Source organism: Lolium perenne, chromosome 5 (assembly GCF_019359855.2).
Source record: "Lolium perenne isolate Kyuss_39 chromosome 5, Kyuss_2.0, whole genome shotgun sequence".
NCBI classification, from domain to species: domain Eukaryota; kingdom Viridiplantae; phylum Streptophyta; class Magnoliopsida; order Poales; family Poaceae; genus Lolium; species Lolium perenne.
In genome coordinates, this window is record NC_067248.2 from 42,371,396 (window position 1) to 42,391,309 (window position 19,914).

General features: G+C 48.7%; 3 protein-coding genes across 4 annotated transcripts; 1 reads left to right on the forward strand and 2 right to left on the reverse strand.

Moving 5' to 3' along the window:
• Nucleotides 1–308: 308 nt before the first annotated feature.
• Nucleotides 309–3,156, reverse strand: LOC127299720 (putative pentatricopeptide repeat-containing protein At2g01510; the record flags this gene model as incomplete). The annotated part of the gene is made up of 1 exon (XM_051329754.2): nt 309–3,156. A coding segment is annotated over one exon (2,601 nt), but the record flags the coding sequence as incomplete, so codon positions are not given.
• A 1,714-nt stretch (nt 3,157–4,870) lies between these two features.
• LOC127298501 (TATA-box-binding protein 2) lies at nt 4,871–8,092 on the forward strand. 2 transcript variants are annotated; one of them, XM_051328349.2, is made up of 9 exons: nt 4,871–5,078; nt 5,842–5,929; nt 6,210–6,281; nt 6,773–6,823; nt 6,910–6,954; nt 7,043–7,135; nt 7,264–7,365; nt 7,449–7,515; nt 7,691–8,092. In XM_051328349.2, the coding sequence occupies exons 1-9, from the start codon at nt 4,999–5,001 to the stop codon at nt 7,780–7,782; spliced, it is 690 nt and encodes a 229-aa protein (XP_051184309.1). In that variant the 5' UTR covers nt 4,871–4,998; the 3' UTR covers nt 7,783–8,092. The 2 variants fall into 2 exon arrangements, with proteins under 2 accessions (XP_051184309.1, XP_051184310.1); XM_051328350.2 differs by having other exon boundaries at nt 4,872–5,078; nt 7,439–7,515.
• Nucleotides 8,093–8,468: 376 nt separating this feature from the next.
• On the reverse strand, nt 8,469–9,113 carry LOC139831469 (uncharacterized). The gene has a single exon (XM_071820749.1). The coding sequence runs from the start codon at nt 9,111–9,113 to the stop codon at nt 8,469–8,471; it is 645 nt and encodes a 214-aa protein (XP_071676850.1).
• Between the last annotated feature and the right edge of the window lie 10,801 nt (nt 9,114–19,914).

Sequence of the window (19,914 nt, forward strand, 5' to 3'; positions counted from 1 at the left end):
GTCTTCAACTCTGCACAAAACTGTCACGTTTTTAGGCATAGTTCAAAACACAGGACCATTATATAGATCCCAATTACACCAAGTTTACTCGAACGAAAATTTCAGTTGCCATGGAGTACAGCAAGGTAATTGTAAAAAGAAAAATACAGAATAAAGACAAAACTTAGCTGGTCAAATTTCAGTTGCCATGGAGTACAGGAAGGCAATTGTAAAAAAAATACAGAACTGAAACATAAACTTGTCATGAAAAACAAAGTAAACTATGATCCTGTAATTCAGGAACAGTGATTCCTTAGTTGTTTGTTAAATGGGGAAGTCTGAGGCGTTATGTACAGTAAGCCCGATTTATCCTTGAAAAATGGTTAGTGGACTTACTTCCAGCTACACAGATGCAAGAAAAACACTGAGCACAGCATATTGAAAACTAAATAAGGAACACTGGTAACAAAAACTCCAGCAAGATGGTAGTGTAACTTATAGATGAGCCCTGACAACTTTTAGTTATTTGTCAGCATATTCAGTGTGCATCCTTCGTTGCACACGTAAGCCTAATCCCTACCAATAGTCCCCACAAGAACAAACTCCATCCTTGAAATGGTGGAATCTGCTTGAATCTCTTACAATGATGTCTCTGTTCACAATCTTCGACATCATCTTGATGGCAGCATGGCAGTCTAGGCAGGCAGATAGATTCTTCATAACTCTAATTGGCGTCCCTGGTGGGGTGTTGATCAGAGCAAACGCAATGGCCAATCTCTCACTATGGTATTTCAGTGACTCCAACTTTAGGTCATCATCCACTTGATGCAAGGCACAGCTAGTGTCAGGCTTATATCCTTGTTTATCCATCTCTTTGTACAACCTCTCTAGCTCGTCCTTAATCTCAGCTATCATTGGGTTGGTTTGGTCATTCGAAGAAAAGCTGTAGATTTTTTGTTTGAATTCAACCCAACTGTAACCCGACTCTTTCCTAAGTCCTCGATCTCTCATGGTCTTCTTCACACGTGCAGCATCTTCCCATTTACCAGCTTTCGCATATATGTTGGACAGTATAACGTACGGTGTCGCGTCTGTGGGCCCCATGCTGAACAATTTCTCAGCTGCAACTCTAGCTAAATCCTGGTTTCCATGGATCCTACACGAGTGAAGAATAGAGCTCCAAATGATCGGATCATCTTCGAATGGCATCTCACTCAACATTTTCTGAACTTTATCGAAATGTCCCACCCGACCTAATGTATCGACAACACACGAATAGTGTTCCTTCCAGGGGGACATGTCATACTCATGCTTCATCAATTCAAAGTATTTCATACATTCTTCTGCAAGACCGTTGTGACTGCATGCTGACAGTACACTCAAGAAGGTGACTGAATCCGGTTTAAACCCATAGCGAAGCATACCTTCAAACATCTTGATGGCATTCTTTGCCTGCCCATAGTGCGCGTAGGCTGAAATAACAGCATTCCACGAGATGGAATTCCTCTCAGGCATCTCATCAAATGTCTGGAGCGCCTCTTCCAAACAGCCACACTTTGCATACATGTCAAGAAGGGCACTTCCCGAGAACACGCTGGACATGTGGCCTGATCTTATGAGATAGGAATGCAATTGCCTGCCTAACCCGATCATTGCAAGGCTCGAGGAAGCCTTGATGATGCTTGAAAACGTCGCCCTGTCTGGGCTCAGACCAGCTCTTCTCATGTCACAGAACAGCTGCAGAGCTTCTTCCTGCTGCCCATTCTGGACATGGCCAGTTATCATCGCTGTCCACGAGACGCCAGTCTTGTCATTTTTGTGGGCAAAATTGGCCTTTGCCGCATCCAGCATGCCGCATTTCGAGTACATGTCGATCAGAGCGTTGCCGACGAGATCCTCTGAAGAAATGCCAAGGAGGACCAGCTGAGCGTGTATCTGCTTCCCAATCCCAATGTGAGGCAGTGAGCCAGCCACGCTCAGCAAAGTAGCATAAGGCAAGGCCTGCCTGTCGAAACCGAGCAGCTGCATCTCCCTGAACAGCCGCAGCACGGTGGCAGCGCACCTGCTCCAAGCATAGCCAGCAATCATGACATTGTACGAGACGTTGTCGCGCTCCGGCATCTCCTCGAACAGCTTCTCCATCTCGTCGAGGCAGTCACATTTGGAGTACAGGTCCAGCAACGAGTTGTTGACGAACACGTTGCACGCGGAGATAGATCTGGCGACGAGGCCGTGGACCTGGCGGCCGAGGCAGAGATCGCCGGTGCCCGTAGCCACGGTGAGTACGCTGGAGAAGGTGAACTGGGTGGCGCCGAGGCCCGCGCGGCGCATGTCGGCAAACAGGTCCAGCGCCTCCCCATGGAGGCCCTCCTTGGAGCACCCCATGATGATGGCATTGTAGGTGATGGCGTCCCTGTGCGGCGTCTCCCGGAACACCCTCCGGCCGGCGGAGAGGAGGCCGTGCTTGCAGTAGGCGTCGAGCAGCGTGTTGCAGACGACCACGCTGGAGCGGAGGAGGCCGAGCTTGACGGCCAAGGGGTGGAGCGACGCGGTGGTGGTGGAGTCGGCGGGCACGTTGAGGACGGTGGAGACGGCGACGCGGTCCGGGGCGACGCCCTCCCGGAGCATGTCGCGGAAGAGGGCCACGGCGTCGGCGGCGCGGCCGGGGGCGGCGGCGAGCGCGCCCATCATGACGGTCCAGGTGACGGCGTCGCGGAGGCGGGGCGGGGAGGAGAGGAAGAGGCTGTGCGCGGCGGAGGCCTGGCCGAACCGGGCGTAGCCGGAGAGCATGCGGTTGAGGGAGAAGGCGTTGCTCCGGTGCGGCGCCATTCGGTCGAACAGGTCGCGGGCCTGCGCGAGGCGGCCGGAGGAGATGAGCGAGTGGAGGTGCAGGTTGAGCCGGTAGGTGGCCGGGTCGAAGCCCGTCTTGACCATGCGCGCGTCCGGCGGCGTGGCGGCGCCGCCGCTGCCGCCGCCGCCGACGCTGGCGGCATTGGTGGCGGCGATGGTGGTGGGTCTGAACGGAGGAGGCGTTGTGAAGTCTTCGTTAGCGATGGAGGAGCAGGGCGTCGGCGAGGAGAAAGAGCACGCAGTCTCCGTCGGGGAGGTCGACCGGCGATCGTCCACAGGTACCAGCGGTGGTCGTGGCTTCCCTCCGGCCACAAGTACAGGCGGGTTTCAGTTCGAGTCAAATGCAGCTCTTGGGTTCAGTTCGGTGGCCACAGGGGTAAAAAGGGAAATTATCTTTTCTCTAGATATATTACCTCCGTTCTAAAATATATTTTTTTTAGAAAACTACTCCTAATTTAGCTTTCTAAAAAAGTTTATATTTCAGCATGAGAGTAGTATCCTTTTCACGACTAAATTATTTTATATTCTATAATCGGCAAAAAGGAGTGCATTTTCTAACAGAAGCGCGAGCGCTAAGGGTTTGCTATGCCCCTAGGAACATAGAGAACTAATCCTACTCACATGTCACAACGGGAAACCATGTCATATGGATTACCAACTTTCCTAATTATGTAAACAAATGTTTATGTCGTGTCTTAACGGAATACAAGTGTTTCATGTCAAACAAAAGTCACAACGGGAAACATGATAAATTGGTAACCATCTAGGGCATGTGAAATACAACATAATTAAACTATAGTTTCACCAACAAAGATCAACGTTGTGCCAATTAGTAGCATTTAAAAACAAAACCAAAAAGTTACTCAGGGTTCGAACTACACAATTGTGTGAGGTAATGGGGAAGGTAATTGATGTGAAGATGGTGATGGTGGTATTGATGGAGATGGTGTACGAGATGATGCTCGCCACATTGATGAGTTACGGGTGTAGAATTTGAGACTTGATAGTAGGGGTGGGCATAAAAACAAACACTAAACCTAATTAATCGGAATCAAAGCTAAATTCATCGATATGGAATTAACCGAGTCTAATTTTGGTGCCTAAATGTCATAAACCGAAATAAAAATAGGTAAATTCGGTTTTGACACCTGTTTGACTGGGGAAAAAACCCAAAACAGCTGAGATATAGGCTAGAGAGAGTGAAACCTTCCATCGAGGTGTCCAATGTTGTGTGTCCGTGCTAGCTTGCATTTGACTAGAGCATGCATTTACGCACGGCTCATGATCGCGTGTTGTGGTTACTACTTACTACTGCTCGTCTTTCAGATGGCTTCTGACCGTGGTCAGTGTCTAGCTGGCTGCATGGCAACATATGGACAAGAGTTAACTGTCATTCAATACTATGTTTCCCTATCAGTATGTCATGTTCGGTTAGATTTGTTGAAAACCAAACACATAACTGAAACTTTGGTTAACCGAACTATTGGTTAATTAGAAAGTTGATATTATTTCGGTGCTTATTTCTTATTACCCGAATTATTGAAGAACCGAACTGACTTTTTTGGATAAAACCCAATGGCCAGGCCTACTTGAGAGGCATGTGAAATGTAGCACAATCTAAAAATATAACTTCACCAACAAAAAACATGCATGGTATCGATTAGTAGCATTCAAAAACAACACCAGAAAATTACTCGGGGTTTCGGACTACAAATGAGAGGTAATAAGGAAGGCAAGTGATGTGAATATGGTGATGGTGTTGTTGATGGAGACGGTGAAGATTGTGTTAGGGATGATGATGCTCGCCGCTTATGGTGTGCTCTGAAAAAACAGTCTACGCTACGCGCCGACTCTGGGAACGTGTACAACCCGGATACACTTGGCCCTGCGACCGGCCACAGCCGGTCACCTCCTCTGCCTATAAATACCTTCTTCCCACAACTACCGCCTGCTCTCCGTCTCCGTATACCCCGGGACACCTCGCCTACCTCGCGGCCAAACCCTAGACACAACGCCTCTGATCCCTCTCCCCCCGATCTCATCTCTATAAAAGGCCAAGGATTTCGAATTCTTCCCGCGGATTCCCACCGCGCCCGAATCGGAGCCATCCGATCGGGATCCTGCAGGAGCCGCCGATCAGGCTGTGGTGGGGGGATCTTGGGGGTGTCGATGGCGGCGGAGGCGGCGCTGGAGGGAAGCCAGCCGGTGGATCTGTCCCAGCACCCCTCCGGCATCGTCCCCACGCTCCAGTAAGTCCTGGATTCCCCCCTCCCATCCCTGCTGAAAGATCCTGTCGCCGGGGGGATTTTCTTGGCGGCCGGCGCTTCTTTGACCGTACGGGCATGGACGAACGATGAGCTCAGTTTGATTCGACCCCGGGGGTTTGTGATTGCACTAGCGGGGAAGATAGAAGGTCCTTTTATAGATCGGTCTAGTACAGCCATAAGTCCATAACCAAGAAGGTTCATGCCTGGTTCAGTTATGCGCGCTGATGAGAAATAGTTTACTACCAAACTAAGATACATTCTGTTAAAAGAATGCATCAGCTGTAGCTGAGGTTGGATCGATCTTCTTCCCCGTGGGTGAGCTCGATTGGATCTGGTTTAGGGGTTGTTCATGATGTTTGGGTTGATTGCGCTGACTAAAAGTACATTAAGACTAGTAACAAACTTCAAGGTTGAGTTCAGATTCATGCCTCAGCGTGAGTTAAATGCTCTGGAATGCATGAATGAAACCTACACAATGCTATGCTATCCACAGTTTGGGGTGGGGAGAAGCAGTGCTAAGATACACGTACTTGAATTTGGAAGGAAAAAAAAGCATGCGTAATTTGTTATGCTCGTTATCACCTATGCGCAAACTTGGTCCATGCAGAGTGTTCAAATTCGCTATTGGTTTTATTTTGTTTCTGGTATATTGGGTTTCGGGAGCAAATAGAGTTCCTTGATGTGTTTTTTACCACTGACGTTCTTGATGGGTTCTGCTTTCTGGTGGTGTTTGCTCTGATGACAGGAATATCGTGTCCACGGTCAACTTGGGCTGTGAATTGGACCTGAAAGCAATAGCTCTTCAGGCACGCAATGCAGAGTATAACCCCAAGGTGAAATCATTATCCTAACACATTCTTCGTGACCTTTGTTTCTCTTTGTGTCTCCTACTTTGTGAATGACCTGGTATAAGAGTTGGTAACTTTGTGCATGTGTTTTTTCGTGGAGCCGATAAACTAAATGCTCTGCCGAATTCATGCTTGTGGACTGATAAATTAGAGAACAGTTGTCACTAAATAGATTAAACAGCGTCTCATGCTTTTCTGACTCATGCAACTTTTTTCAGCAGCATATACTTTATGCTTTCTTTTGCTAACTGTCTATTTTAAACAGCGTTTTGCTGCAGTCATCATGCGTATAAGAGAACCAAAAACTACCGCATTGATATTTGCATCAGGAAAAATGGTAAAGCTTAACCTCTTGTACATCTGATGCAATATAAGTTACTTCTGTTGTTTGAATACTAAATGTCTCTGGAGCTGGTGATTGTACGTACATGGGTAGCTATTTATATGGTAATTATTTGTATGTTGAAATTTATTGCCAATTCCCCATGGACACGAAACGATTATATGTTCTGCCACATCTTTTCAATAGTATATGTCAGAATTAAATCTTTTTAATTAGTAAAAACGTACCCTCTAATTATCATCTTCAGTTGTTGGAAATAAAGCAAAGTTTTGTTGGGAATGGTTGGGATTAGATTGATACTTGAATTCAACTAAAATTTCTTGGGTATCCCATTCACTTTGATGGAAACCTACAAAAGTGTTCTGATTCAGGGGTCTTTGTCAACACTTCGGTAAAAGGGGTTTCATAGTTGTATCAGTTACGTACTGTCTTAGTTCCTCCTAATTACACACTGACGCAAAGTATTTTCGGTGCTGCATTATCAGGTTTGCACAGGAGCAAAAAGTGAAGAGCAATCTAAACTTGCAGCTAGAAAGGTACTGTCTAGCTTTCTTTCCTCTTATACATATAAGAGGTACTTGCTTCGAGGTTTCTGAAACTGTAAATGCGTTCCTGTTTTCAGTATGCTCGTATAATCCAGAAGCTTAACTTTCCTGCAAAATTCAAGGTACCTATCCAATACTTTTGTAAATCGTGCATGTGTTCATGCCTTAATAAATTGATGTTTGCTGAATATTTGTTGACTGTAATCTCAGGAGTTCACGATACAGAATATCGTTGCGTCTTGTGATGTCAAATTCCCCATAAGGCTTGAGGGACTCGCATATTCTCACGGCGCCTTCGCAAGTGTAAGTTACAAAACTGAATTCTGTGCTTCTTGTTCACACTATTTTATCACGTACGTTATTTTCTATCTGTTTTGGAACTCATCCATTTCCTTGTTTTGGAACTGATATTTTATATGGTTGCTCAACAGTATGAGCCAGAGCTATTTCCTGGTCTGATCTATCGGATGAGGCAGCCGAAAATTGTCCTGCTAATTTTTGTTTCGGGCAAGATTGTTCTGACTGGAGCAAAGGTCGGTACTTGTTTTCTGTCGGTTTTCTCTATTACTCAATAATTTTGATAAACCTAACCTATTCCCTTTCTAGTTTCGAGAAGATACCTATACTGCCTTCGAGAACATATATCCTGTCGTCTCAGAGTTCCGAAAAGTGCAGCAATGATGGTATAATTCCTATGACTGTATGTTTTAATGGACAATGTTATGCTGGGAATAGAATAGGAAATATCTTTTTTCCATTGACAAGTTGGATACTTAAAGGTGGATTTGTCCTTTTTTGCTGCTCAAGTGCCTGTGGTGTTTGTTCAGGAATTAATAGTACAGATTTTCGTCTTGGCAGGTGACTTTGGAAGTAAGCAGAATTGGAGATGTTGCTTGCGGCCTGGTCCAACCTCCAAGTGTACATATAACCTGGATTCTGGTGGAGCCTAAGTCCATCAGATTTGGAGTACCTGTTGTCGTAGTCGGCTCGGAGTCTTTTTGTTATGGATCATAGTTGAACATGTTAGGTCTATTATAGTATCGTTCATCGACAGTTGGTATCACCCGCAATGCTCTGTGGGAATCTAACGAGACCAAGAACATTTTGCTCCTGGATCTTAGTGTCTTTTCTGAATGCTTCTGATGATGAAAAGGCAACCTAGTGTATATGTACTTGACGTGTTACATCTTGTTAAAAGGACTTCTACCAATGTCAGGCAAAACTAATGGGTCAACTAGGAAAATGAAATTTGTGTTACCTTTTTTTGTTGTTGTTTTGTCGCTTCTTTGGTTGCAACCATTTTTCTTAACCTACGTTGGTGTCCCAGCCCTCTAAAAAATGGGCATTAACATCTGTTGAAGAATTGTGTAATGTGGCATCAGCACCATGATGTGTCCCTTTTCAACCATAATCAGCAGTGAAAACAATGGAGAAGTTATAAAACCAGGTAGAGCCAGAAAGCTAGAAAAGTCACACATGCTCAACAAAATGCATGACAGCAACGAACAGCATCATCAGCTTAACTTTTTTTTATTTGAGGAACGGGCAGTCATCCGATTAGATAGAAAGGAGTTTTAATTACAAAAGATCCGCATGCGGATCGAAAAACAAAGGACCAAAAAGGAAACCAAAAGCACTAGGCAGAACTCCCGTCCCCGGGATCCTGGGTGTGCGCGTACGCCCTCTGGGCAATGTCCTCCTTGACAAGAGCTGCCACGGCCGTCGGTTGCAATGCGGTGTTTTGAAACACCCGCCTATTCCTCTCCTTCCACACTCCCCACATGGAGTAGATGATCGCATCGCTCGCCTCTCGCTTCTTTTCCTTTGGGAGGTGGGAGATCGTCTCATCGCACCAGTCGTTAAGCGACCTCCCGCCTGGAGGCTGTGGGCCGAAGGTCCCATTCCAAGCGAAGATTTGTTCCCTCACGGTGGTCGAGAAATGACAGTCAAGGGTGAGGTGTTGCACCGTCTCTTGGTGGATATGGCACAACTTGCAGATCGGGTCATGTGGCCAACCTCGAAGCGCCAGATTATCGGCAGTGAGCACCTTGCCATGTAGAGCTAGCCACGCAAAGAATCTGCACTTGGCCTCGGCATGGCCCTTCCAGAACTTGGCCGAGCGGAAAGGAGCGCAAGATCCCGTGAACTGGTAGCGGTAAGCAGAAACCGTCGTGTAAACGCCTGATTCCGTCCATCTCCAGCGAATCAGGTCCAGGTGTGGCTGCAGTACCACCCCCTGCATGATTGTCCAAAGCGCAATGAACTGCTGCAACTGCGCCATGGTCGCAATGCGCGCAAGAGACCTGATCCAATTTTGCTGGTGGATCTCCTTTTGCACCGTTCTCCTCTTTCTAGTAGAGATGGCGAAGAGATCAGGAACTGGTGGCGCAGTGCACCGCCCGGGCTCCACTGATCAGGGAACTTCTTTTTTCATCTAAATTCTAAAACAAAAGGCTTCACTTCTTTTTGTCGACACATGACAGAAATGCATTGCATATGCAATTCACAGCATCAGCTTCACAACTTTTTCTTCAAGTTGTGTGTGTTGTCCTTCGGGAGAAAAGGAAGGGCAGTTCACACAAGTTTGGCATCTTTGCCTGCCCTGCCTTTTGCTTGCTTGTCATGAAAGGAAGGGAACCAGTACGAAAAATAGAATTAGGTTATGTACGTCCAACAGAGAAATAAATTGAAAGAATCTGCTAAAACAATATGTAAAATGCATTTAAGGTCAAGTGTTTGGGTGCCAACTTAGTCTCTCTCGACATCTAGCCTGCTAAAGTAAAGTGAGTAGGGGTAATGAATTGAGAAGCAAGAGGCATGCCCTTTAGGGCGTACCGGAGTGACCCGAATGGGCCAGCAAGAGTAAGCGATGTGGTTGATTTCTCTTGAACAAGAGAGGAGAACAGATTGACCGGCGGGTAGGTTAGGGAACGGAAGAAAAATAAAACGGAGAGAGGTCTGCCTTTGATCGTTTTCAAATAGTCTATGCTTGCCTTCCTTATCCATTTTGCCAACCAAAAGTATATTGAACTGCCTCGAAGGTTTATAGCCCGTACTCCCCTTATACATCTATAATAAGAAAGTAATATTCGCTAGCTCCAGTGTATGCGTTACAAGGCAACTAGCATTTTGTAATGGAAGTTCTTAAAAGAATGTTCTTGTTTTTCGTTGAAAAAACCAACGCCGACATCAAGATCGGTCTTTTTTTTAACATGTTCGGGAGTAGAGCTGAAAAAGACATGAAGTTTCTATTTTAGACACCCACAAGCAAAAGCTAAAAAGATCAAGGTTTTCCACATAGGGAAGGAGAAACTGATAAGAAAAAGGAGCCGGGTTTCGAAAATAGTAATATCATCAAAGCAAGTTCAAGCGATAGTTAGTTGTTCCGGAAAGCAGGTAAATTGGTCTAGGCTTAGGAAATCGAAAAGATGCCATACAATCGCTCCTGTGAACGCACGCATGCATACCCTACCTCTATGACACACCTAAGAGACTGAGTCCAAGAAACTGATCTGGAGGGTCTTCAGATTGACGAAGTCACCACACATGTCTCGCTACCGATGAGTATGTCGCCTCCCACTAAAGAATCTTCCGACTTTATAAAACACATGCGATGCAGATCTCGCACGAGCGGGGGGCCGGGATGGAGGCATGCTGCCTCCTCATGGTGGCCGAGCGGCAGAGGCTGCTTGAGCTCAACACTCAGCGCCAGGCCGAGGCAGTTACCCGCAAGGAAGCGTGGCTCGCCTTGAATGCGGAGGCCGAGATGACGATTGTGCACCGGCAGCAGCTACACGATGTAAGGGCGGAGCGGTGGGCGGGGATTCATATGTCAAAGAGGAAGAAGGCCGGACGGTGAGGCAGGCATATCAACGCACGGCCGAAGGTCAGTACACTAGTGTTATTACTTTTAAGTCAGTTTAGTTTAAATTCCACCTAAGTATGAAGACTTTCATCAAATTTCATTGAAATTTGTCTTGTTATTTTTATTTCATCGAATTTTGAATTTGCTTTGGGAGGCCAGCAGGAAAACATTGTCCCATAAAAATCGGCCTATCAATGTCTCGTATACGGCCAACAAAACAACTTTGCCGAATAAGGCAGGCGAGCGGAGATGCTCTCCTAAATGTATCTGTGCTCCCTGTAAATCTATGTTGAAGTGTCGCTAGTCACGACATATAGGGCATGTTTGGTTGCTCGCAAAGTGGTTTCCCGGTTCCGGGTTGGATCCGCACGTTTTTCCGCTTCTCTGCTTCGCGTGATTATTAAAGCACCGTTGAGCATGTATGAGGAGGCACACTCAATTCGGGAGTTCTTGGCAAGCCAATCTCTTCTCGCTCTCGCAAGGGGAAATTTGCGCCGAGCTCGGGCGAGCGAGAGATGGCGGGAGCTCAGGCGCGTACGGGGAAATCCCGAGGTTGAAATTCGCTCACTTCCCACCGAAACTTCGCCCCTATTTACACCGCCGCGCCTCACCGGAAAATCCCCCGCCACCATTTCCCCCTTTTGAGGTTTCCGTCCAGGGCATCTGCTCATGGCCAACAAGCAGGTAAGCGAATGCATCTTCTCCGGCTGGTGTAGCCCCTCCGCAGCAAGTCATCCTCCTCTTCTTCGCCGGCATGTCGACTTCTTCCGCCTCCTCGGATTGTCAGATCCACGTGAGTAACATAGAACCCTAACTTAGATCTATTTTCCTAGGCTTGTTTTGCTTAGATCTGGCTAGTTTGCTTAGATTTGGAGGCTGTTAGTTCATGCTAGATTAGTAGTTTCTTTACGAAGCGTTTGGTAGTGGCATATCAACGTCTTCTGTCTGTGTTCGTTGCGAAGTGTGATCTTCATTGACATGTAGGCCACGCATAAGTGCAATAGTTGGTACGCGATTGCTTCTGCAACGTGTATGTGCTCTCCTTGTACCAGCTTTGAACTTATACATGCTGATATGTCCATTTTGCATCACTATTTTATATCATAATTTACTGTTATTCATTGATATATTTCATATTTAGAGATGATACTTATGTTATTTCATCTATTTTTCATGTTTCATGATTATTGGAGAATCGCGCACCGGAGTCAGGATTCTGCTGGAAAAAGCACCGTCAGAAGGCAATATTTCGGAAGATCAGCAATTGACGGAAATTACACGGAAAATCTTATTTTTCCAGAAGACGGAGACAGACAGAAGGAGGAGCCGAGGAGGGCCGCCATGGCCCCCCCCCCATAGGCCGGCACGGGCCCAGGCCTGGCCGCGCCGCCTTGTGGGGAGGGGGCCCATAGCCCCCTCTGGCATCCTCTCCTTCGCGTACTTCTTCGTCCCGAAAACCTAAGCTCAGGGGAATAATCGCGAAGAGACACAGCCGCCTCTGCGGGGCGGAAAACACCAGAGAGAAAAGAGCTCTCCGGCAGGCTGAAATCCGCCGGGGAAATTCCCTCCCGGAGGGGGAAATCGACGCCATCATCACCGTCATCGAGCTGGACATCATTGGGATCATCATCACCATCATCTCCATCATCATCACCGCCATCTCCACCGCTGCACCTCGTCACCGCTGTAACATCTAGGGTTGGATCTTGATTGTTTGATAGGGGAAACTCTCCCGGTATTGATTACTCCTTGTTATTGATGCTATTGAGTGAAACTATTGAACCAAGGTTTATGTTCATATTGTTATTCATCATCATATCACCTCTGATCATGTTCCATATGATGTCTCGTGAGTAGTTCGTTTAGTTCTTGAGGACATGGGTGAAGTCTAAATGTTAGTAGTGAACTATGTTGATTGATATTCAATGTTATGATATTTAAGTTGTGGTGTTATTCTTCTAATGGTGTCATGTGAACGTCGACTACATGATACTTCACCTTTATGGGCCTAAGGAAATACATCTTGTATTCGTTTGCTAATTGCGGGTTGCCGGAGTGTGTTATCACCAGAATTTGACCGAGTCAGAGGTGGGCCGCGATCAAGATGAAGTTGAAGAATTTATACATGGAAGAAATACGTGAATCGGCCTTATGTACCAAGTTGGGCGAATTGCCCGTGTATCTGTAACATATTAGGATACGTGTCGGTTAGTTAGAGTTTTACCCGTGCACGGTTAGGTGCACGCCTAAATTAGAAAGTCCCCTGGACTATAAATATGTACCTAGGGTTTATGGAATAAACAACAACCAACGTTCAACCAACAAATCAATCTCGGCGCATCGCCAACTCCTTCGTCTCGAGGGTTTCTACCGGTAAGCAACATGCTGCCTAGATCGCATCTTGCGATCTAGGCAGCACAAGCTCCACGTTGTTCATGCGTTGCTCGTACTGAAGCCTTGTTGATGGCGAGCAGCGTAGTTATCATAGATGTGTTAGGGTTAGCATAGTTCTTCGCGTAACATGCTATCGTAGTGCAACCCTTGCATGTCTAGCCGCCCTCACACCTATCTTAGGTGTGGGGGCGGCACCCCGCTTGATCATTATTTAGTAGATCTGATCCGTTACGATTGCTCCTTGTTCTACAAGGATTAGTTTAATATCTGCAATAGTTAGGCCTTACAAAGGGGTGGAGGATCCAGCGGCACGTAGGGTGTCGTTCGCTGGCCCTAAACAGGATGTTCCGGGGATCAACCTTGTGTTGGTTTTTAGGCCTTGTTTAGGATCGGCTTACGATCACCGTGCGTGGCCGCGAGGCCCAACCGTGAGTAGGATGATCCGATTATGCGGTGAAAACCCTAAATCGTCGTAGGTCTCATTAGCTTTATCTTGATCAAGCAGGACCACCATATATTCGTGCACCTCGTACGAATCATGGGTGGATCGGCTCCTTGAGCCGATTCACAGGATAACCTGAGAGCCGATCGAGGCTCGTATTTAATGTTTACGTGTATGCCATGCAGGAAACTAAGCGAGGCATCTCCATCACCTTCCTGACCAGGTATAGGTCAGGTGGCACACCCTTGCATCAGCATCGGACGTGTGACCAGAACGCTTTGCGGGCCGTCGCTCGGAGGGACCTCAGCCAGCCGCAGCTCTAGGTTGTTCCCGGCTCTACGGTGTTGCCCGTCGCTGCCCGCCGGTGGGTTTCTGATGACAACACATTCTGGCACGCCCGGTGGGACTAGCTTCTACATCAACCACATCGCCATCTACATCTGAGATGGCGGACGGCACGCCAGTCACGTACGAGGATCTGACGGACGAGCTCAAGAAGAAGTATGACGAGATCAAAGTCATCCTCGAAGCCGACCTCATCGGCTCTTTCCACGTAACCCGTTCACATGGCATCGTGGAAGGGGTTCTCGCCTAATGGTGCACCGGATGGGATAGACCTCTCGCCCGTCGGAAGAACGCACCAGGTCCTCGCGGCAGAGATCAACTACTTGGTGGCTCACTCGCTACACCGCCACTCGAGAACCTGGTCAACACGTTGGAGCGTGTCGCTCTTCGCGTGATCCAGAGATCATGAGGCACCGTACTCGCCGTCAGACCAGCTCTCGGGACGCATCAAGGAGAGTTGCCACCCAGTCCGTCCACCGCTGACATACGCGTTGGCAGCACCAGAAGTGCCGGCTACACCGGCATTCGTCGTCTACAAGATCGGTGGTGACCCTAGTGACTACCAGTTCTTGCCCGAGGCGCCTAAGGAGGTCCCTCACGGGTACACGTGCACGTATGTGCCAGACTGTGGCAACTGGGCACTCACAAACCAGGCCACAACATCAGGGACTTCTGGGAAAACAGGAGGGACGTCAGCGACAGAGCTTGAGAAGCAGACGTGGCTAACTAAGTACGCCACCCCGACGAACCTCCGTAGCTCAGCTCCTGCAGCTTGGCTCGTAGCTGGAAAAGCAAACATAGCTGGCTAAGTACGCCACCCCGGCGAATCTTCGTAATTCAACTCCTGCAGCCAAAGACAATGGATCAGATCGCACCATACTCGAGAGACCACTTCGGCAAGGTGCCGAAACGAAGCGCCAGGGGATAGTCCATGCCGTACGCCGTCGCCTCCGAGATGATCCCGCTACCACCTAAATATCGGCTCCCTGACTTCTCCAAATTCAGTGGATCAGATGGTTCCAGCTCCATCGAGCACGTGGGCCGATATTTGGCGCAACTAGGACCGGCGTCAGTGTCGGATCAACTACGCGTGAGGCTCTTCTCACAGTCCCTCACGGGATCGGCTTTCGGATGGTACACCTCTTTGCCACCAGACTCCATCCGGACTTGGAAGCTTGGAAGAGCAGTTCCATATGCAGTACCATTCGTAGGCTTCCGAGTCCGGCATTGCCGATCTAGCACAACTACGTCGAAGCGCGGAGAAACCGTGACAGAATCACATCCAGCGCTTCAGGAATCTTAGGAACCGATGTTATTCGGTTCGTATAACCGAAAAAGAAGCGATCGAGTTGGCAGTAGCAGGCCTTGCAACACAGCTCAAGGACATGGCCTCCCAAGCAGATTATCCCTCACTGGCGCACATGGTTCAGAAACTATCGGCATATGAACAGCGCCACCCGGACCTGTACCAAGACAAGTTCAAGCGTGCAGTAGTCCTGGTCGATGCAGAGGAAGACGAAGTTCTGCGGGAGACCAAGAGGTAGCAAGTGGCTGAATGGACTCGGGGAGGAACCCCGTATCCCGCAAATGGGTAAAGCCACCAGGCCCGCCCAGGATTTGATTTTGACGTGACCAAGACTGAGCAAATCTTCGACCTCCTGCTCAAGGAGAAACAGTTGACGATTCCCGAAGGTCTCAAATTCCCCACGGTGCAAGAGCTGAACGGAAAGCCATACCGCAAATGGCACAACTCGCTCTCCCATGCCACCAACGACCGCAGGGTATGGCGTCAAGACATCCAAGCGGCGATAGAAAAAGGGCGTCTAATTTTCAACCAATACGCCATGAAGGTCGACACCCAGCCCTTCCCCGCCGTTAACATGGTAGAGTGCACTTACCCTGAAGGTTGCCAGCCAGGATCCTCGTTCAGCATCAACATGGTAGGACCTGGGAACCACTGCAAAGATAGAGACGAGGGCAGCTGCTCTCATAACAAGGACACGTAAGAGGCCGCTCCACGCGATCGGCTCCGTCATGATGGCAAGCGCTACGTCACGCGTAGGGAGAAGTGAAGAACATGAGATATCAAAGACCCCTCTCTCGATCACCTCCTCAACAAGTATGTGAGTCGCATGACCAACGCCGATGATCCAAATGATGATGATGAGAGATCGCCCGGCTAAAGAAGCCGTAAGACATCGTCGGCACGATCGCGATGAGGAGGAGCACGAGCGCCGTGCCACAGAAAAATCAAGGGAGCAAGACGACAACGACAGCATCGGGACTGCCCCTTCTTCGTGACACTGCTGGGATTCAGGAATGAGCCGATTGCCCACAATCGGCAATTGCCCGGAATGCAACCAGAAGAAGAAGGAGGCAGCCAACGTGTCCGTGTTCAAGCGCTTAGGGCCTCTCCCGCCACAAAGCAAACGCGCTGAGTCCCCTCGCTGGGCAGATCTCGAGGATTCAGAAGACGAGGGACAAGAAGAGGAAGAAGACAGGTACCACCGGCCAAGGTGGTGCCCTGACGGACTCAGCCGTTCCCAGAAGCGCAGGGTTCAGCGATTGCGCGGCCTGGAGGAAGCCGAAAGGTTATACTTGCATACGTTAAGGAAAGCACGACCTGATCTGGCTGCGAAAGTTCAGCGAACCCTGGACGAAGAGGGTCGTCCACGGAAAATGGAGTGGCGCCCCAAACAAAGGAAAGCCGATGATGAAACATCGGCTGGCACAAACATGGTGTTCATCCTCCCTTCGGAGTTCAGTGCTCCAGGATTAGACGAGGCACCTGTTGCACAACTTGACTGCGGCCCGAGGCCGGTTATCTTTGAGAAGCCACGAGAAAGAAGCTACAGACATCTGAAGGCCTTGTATTTGCGAGGTTATATCGATGGGAGGCCTGTAAATAAGATGCTGGTGGACACCGGAGCGGCAGTCAACATCATGCCGTACTCTATGCTACGTCGACTGGGACGCTCTAGCTCAGATCTAATCAAGACCAACGTGACATTGAGCGATTTCAACGGCCAAGCGTCTGACGCACAAGGTGTTCTGAACGTGGATCTGACCGTAGGAAGGAAAACTATCCCTACAACGTTCTTCATCGTCGATAGCACGAGCACTTATGCTGTTCTGCTAGGAAGAGATTGGATCCACGCCAACTGCTGCATTCCCTCCACGATGCACCAATGCATAATACAGTGGGATGGAGATGAGTTAGAAGTCGTCCAGGCCGATGATTCAGCCGAAATTTCAACGGCTGGCATGAATGCATGGGAAGCAGCAGGCCAAGAACCCCTCTCAGGTATCAATTTGGACGACTGCGAGCGCATCGACGTGACGAAGGGGAGGGTTAAGCTGGTTTTATCCACTGGCCTGACCATGTAGCTGAATCAACGCAATGAGCAAACGCGGCAAGGCTGATCCTTGTGATCGGCCCAAAAAATTGTGAAGGAGCATTACAGAACCTTCAGCCAGCACTCCAATCAATATGGAGGCCGATTCCAGCAATCGGCCAAAATTATCCTAATCACATGTTCTGCCTGTATGCAACGTCAATCTACTGGGCAGCGGCCACGTCGGCAGATGAAAGTCAGCACGAATCCTTGCGGAGCCGACGTGCAAGTGCAATGCCCTAGCTAACCATAAAAGCCGATATCTGCAGTCACCTGGCAGATTCGGCTCGGGGGGCATATAGTCAGATAGACATGTGTAGCAAACATGTGTACAATGAAACATTAGGGGCCGATTAGAGAGAAATCGGCCAGTAAAAAAAAAATTCATAACAGACAGCCGATGCGAGGGCATCGACTTTAGAATTATACGAGGATTTTCACCAAGGGGATCTCCACCAAGTCTAGTTCAGCTATCGAGGATTTCCAACCTTTGATACTAGTTTAGCCGTGTTGACAGAAGGGATATATCGGCTTTCTAAAGGAGAAAGGTGATCGGCTTTGGCGCATCTTCTCTGACATTCTCGCCTCGAGTAAGGCTCGGGGGGCAGCAGGTCTGGTAGACGCTCTGTTCATGAGCCGATTGGGGTACCATCGGCTGATCTTTCGTCGCAACCTTCTTCACAGATGATGAGTGTTAAAGAAGACCATTAGGTTTGGTTGGAAGAATTCAAAGACTTCCCTGAAGGTTCTATATTATCCACCAGATTTCAAGATCATCGGTTGAAGAATGGAGGGGTGAATTTTTAAAGGACTGATGCATTGCTATCGGCTCATTACGCATTGGCAAAGGGGACAAATCGGCAAGGACAGTAGAAGAGGAAATCGGCTAAATTAAACTCAAAGGAAATCGGCAAGATCAAATTGGGGAAAAGTTCTTCATTGATAGATTTCTTACATAAAGAGCTGATTGCTCCCAAAAGGAAGTACTAGGGGATACATTGCCCCATCTACTACTACTGGTCCTATACTAGAGGGCCTATCTACGGGCCGTCGCTGCCCTCGTCGTCGCCATCGTCGCCACTGTCGGCGCTGCTCCCGGCGGGCTCGTCGTCGCTCCAATGGCCGCTGACCGGGCCTTCATTATCCTCGTCCTCTTCGTCAGCGTCGTCGTCGCTGTCGAAGTCACTGAGGTTCCCCGGCCAGGGGCAGAACCGCTTGGCCGGCGGCTCGTTGGAGGAGGTGTCGTCCTCCTCCTCCTCCTCTTCTTCCTCCTCCACCTCTTCGGGAGAGGTGAAGTCGCAGGAGAAGCGGTCGTCGTCGCTCTCCTCCTCCGTTTCTCCGCTGGCGAGGAAGCGGAGGTCGCTCTCCCCGTCGGTCAGGGACTTGTCGTCCTCCGACCAGATGGAGAAGTCATGGCTAGACTCCTCCCCGGCCTCAATGGCGCGGCGGGTGTTGGCTGCGTGGACCTCCGCCGGGTTCGGCTCCGGCATCGGCTCGCGAGAGGAAGAGGACGGGATGGAGAGATCCGATGAAGTAGAGGAGGAAGAAGACATGGTGGCACAGGAGGGCTTTTGGAGTGCTAGTGCGAAGAAGATACGGAAATAAACTGTGCGGAGCGGTTAAATAAAAGGGGATATAGTGGAAATTCAATGTCACAGCAGTTTCCGAGGAAGTGGTGCCTAAAAGAAAAAAATTAACTGCCAGGTCACGCGGAGAAGTTGAGAAGGCAAGGCATCATGATGACGGATACTGCGACGGTTCTGCCACGACATGACCCGACGAAGTAAAGCAGAGTGATTTTGGAATTACCAATTCCAAAACCAGGGGGGCATGTGTTATCACCAGAATTTGACCGAGTCAGAGGTGGGCCGCGATCAAGATGAAGTTGAAGAATTTATACATGGAAGAAATACGTGAATCGGCCTTATGTACCAAGTTGGGCGAATTGCCCGTGTATCTGTAACATATTAGGATACGTGTCGGTAGATAGAGTTTTACCCGTGCACGGTTAGGTGCACGCCTAAATTAGAAAGTCCCCTGGACTATAAATATGTACCTAGGGTTTATGGAATAAACAACAACCAACGTTCAACCAACAAATCAATCTCGGCGCATCGCCAACTCCTTCGTCTCGAGGGTTTCTACCGGTAAGCAACATGCTGCCTAGATTGCATCTTGCGATCTAGGCAGCACAAGCTCCACGTTGTTCATGCGTTGCTCGTACTGAAGCCTTGTTGATGGCGAGCAGCGTAGTTATCATAGATGTGTTAGGGTTAGCATAGTTCTTCGCGTAACATGCTATCGTAGTGCAACCCTTGCATGTCTAGCCGCCCTCACACCTATCTTAGGTGTGGGGGCGGCACCCCGCTTGATCATTATTTAGTAGATCTGATCCGTTACGATTGCTCCTTGTTCTACAAGGATTAGTTTAATATCTGCAATAGTTAGGCCTTACAAAGGGGTGGAGGATCCAGCGGCATGTAGGGTGTCGTTCGCTGGCCCTAAACAGGATGTTCCGGGGATCAACCTTGTGTTGGTTTTTAGGCCTTGTTTAGGATCGTCTTACGATCACCGTGCGTGGCCGCGAGGCCCAACCGTGAGTAGGATGATCCGATTATGCGGTGAAAACCCTAAATTGTCG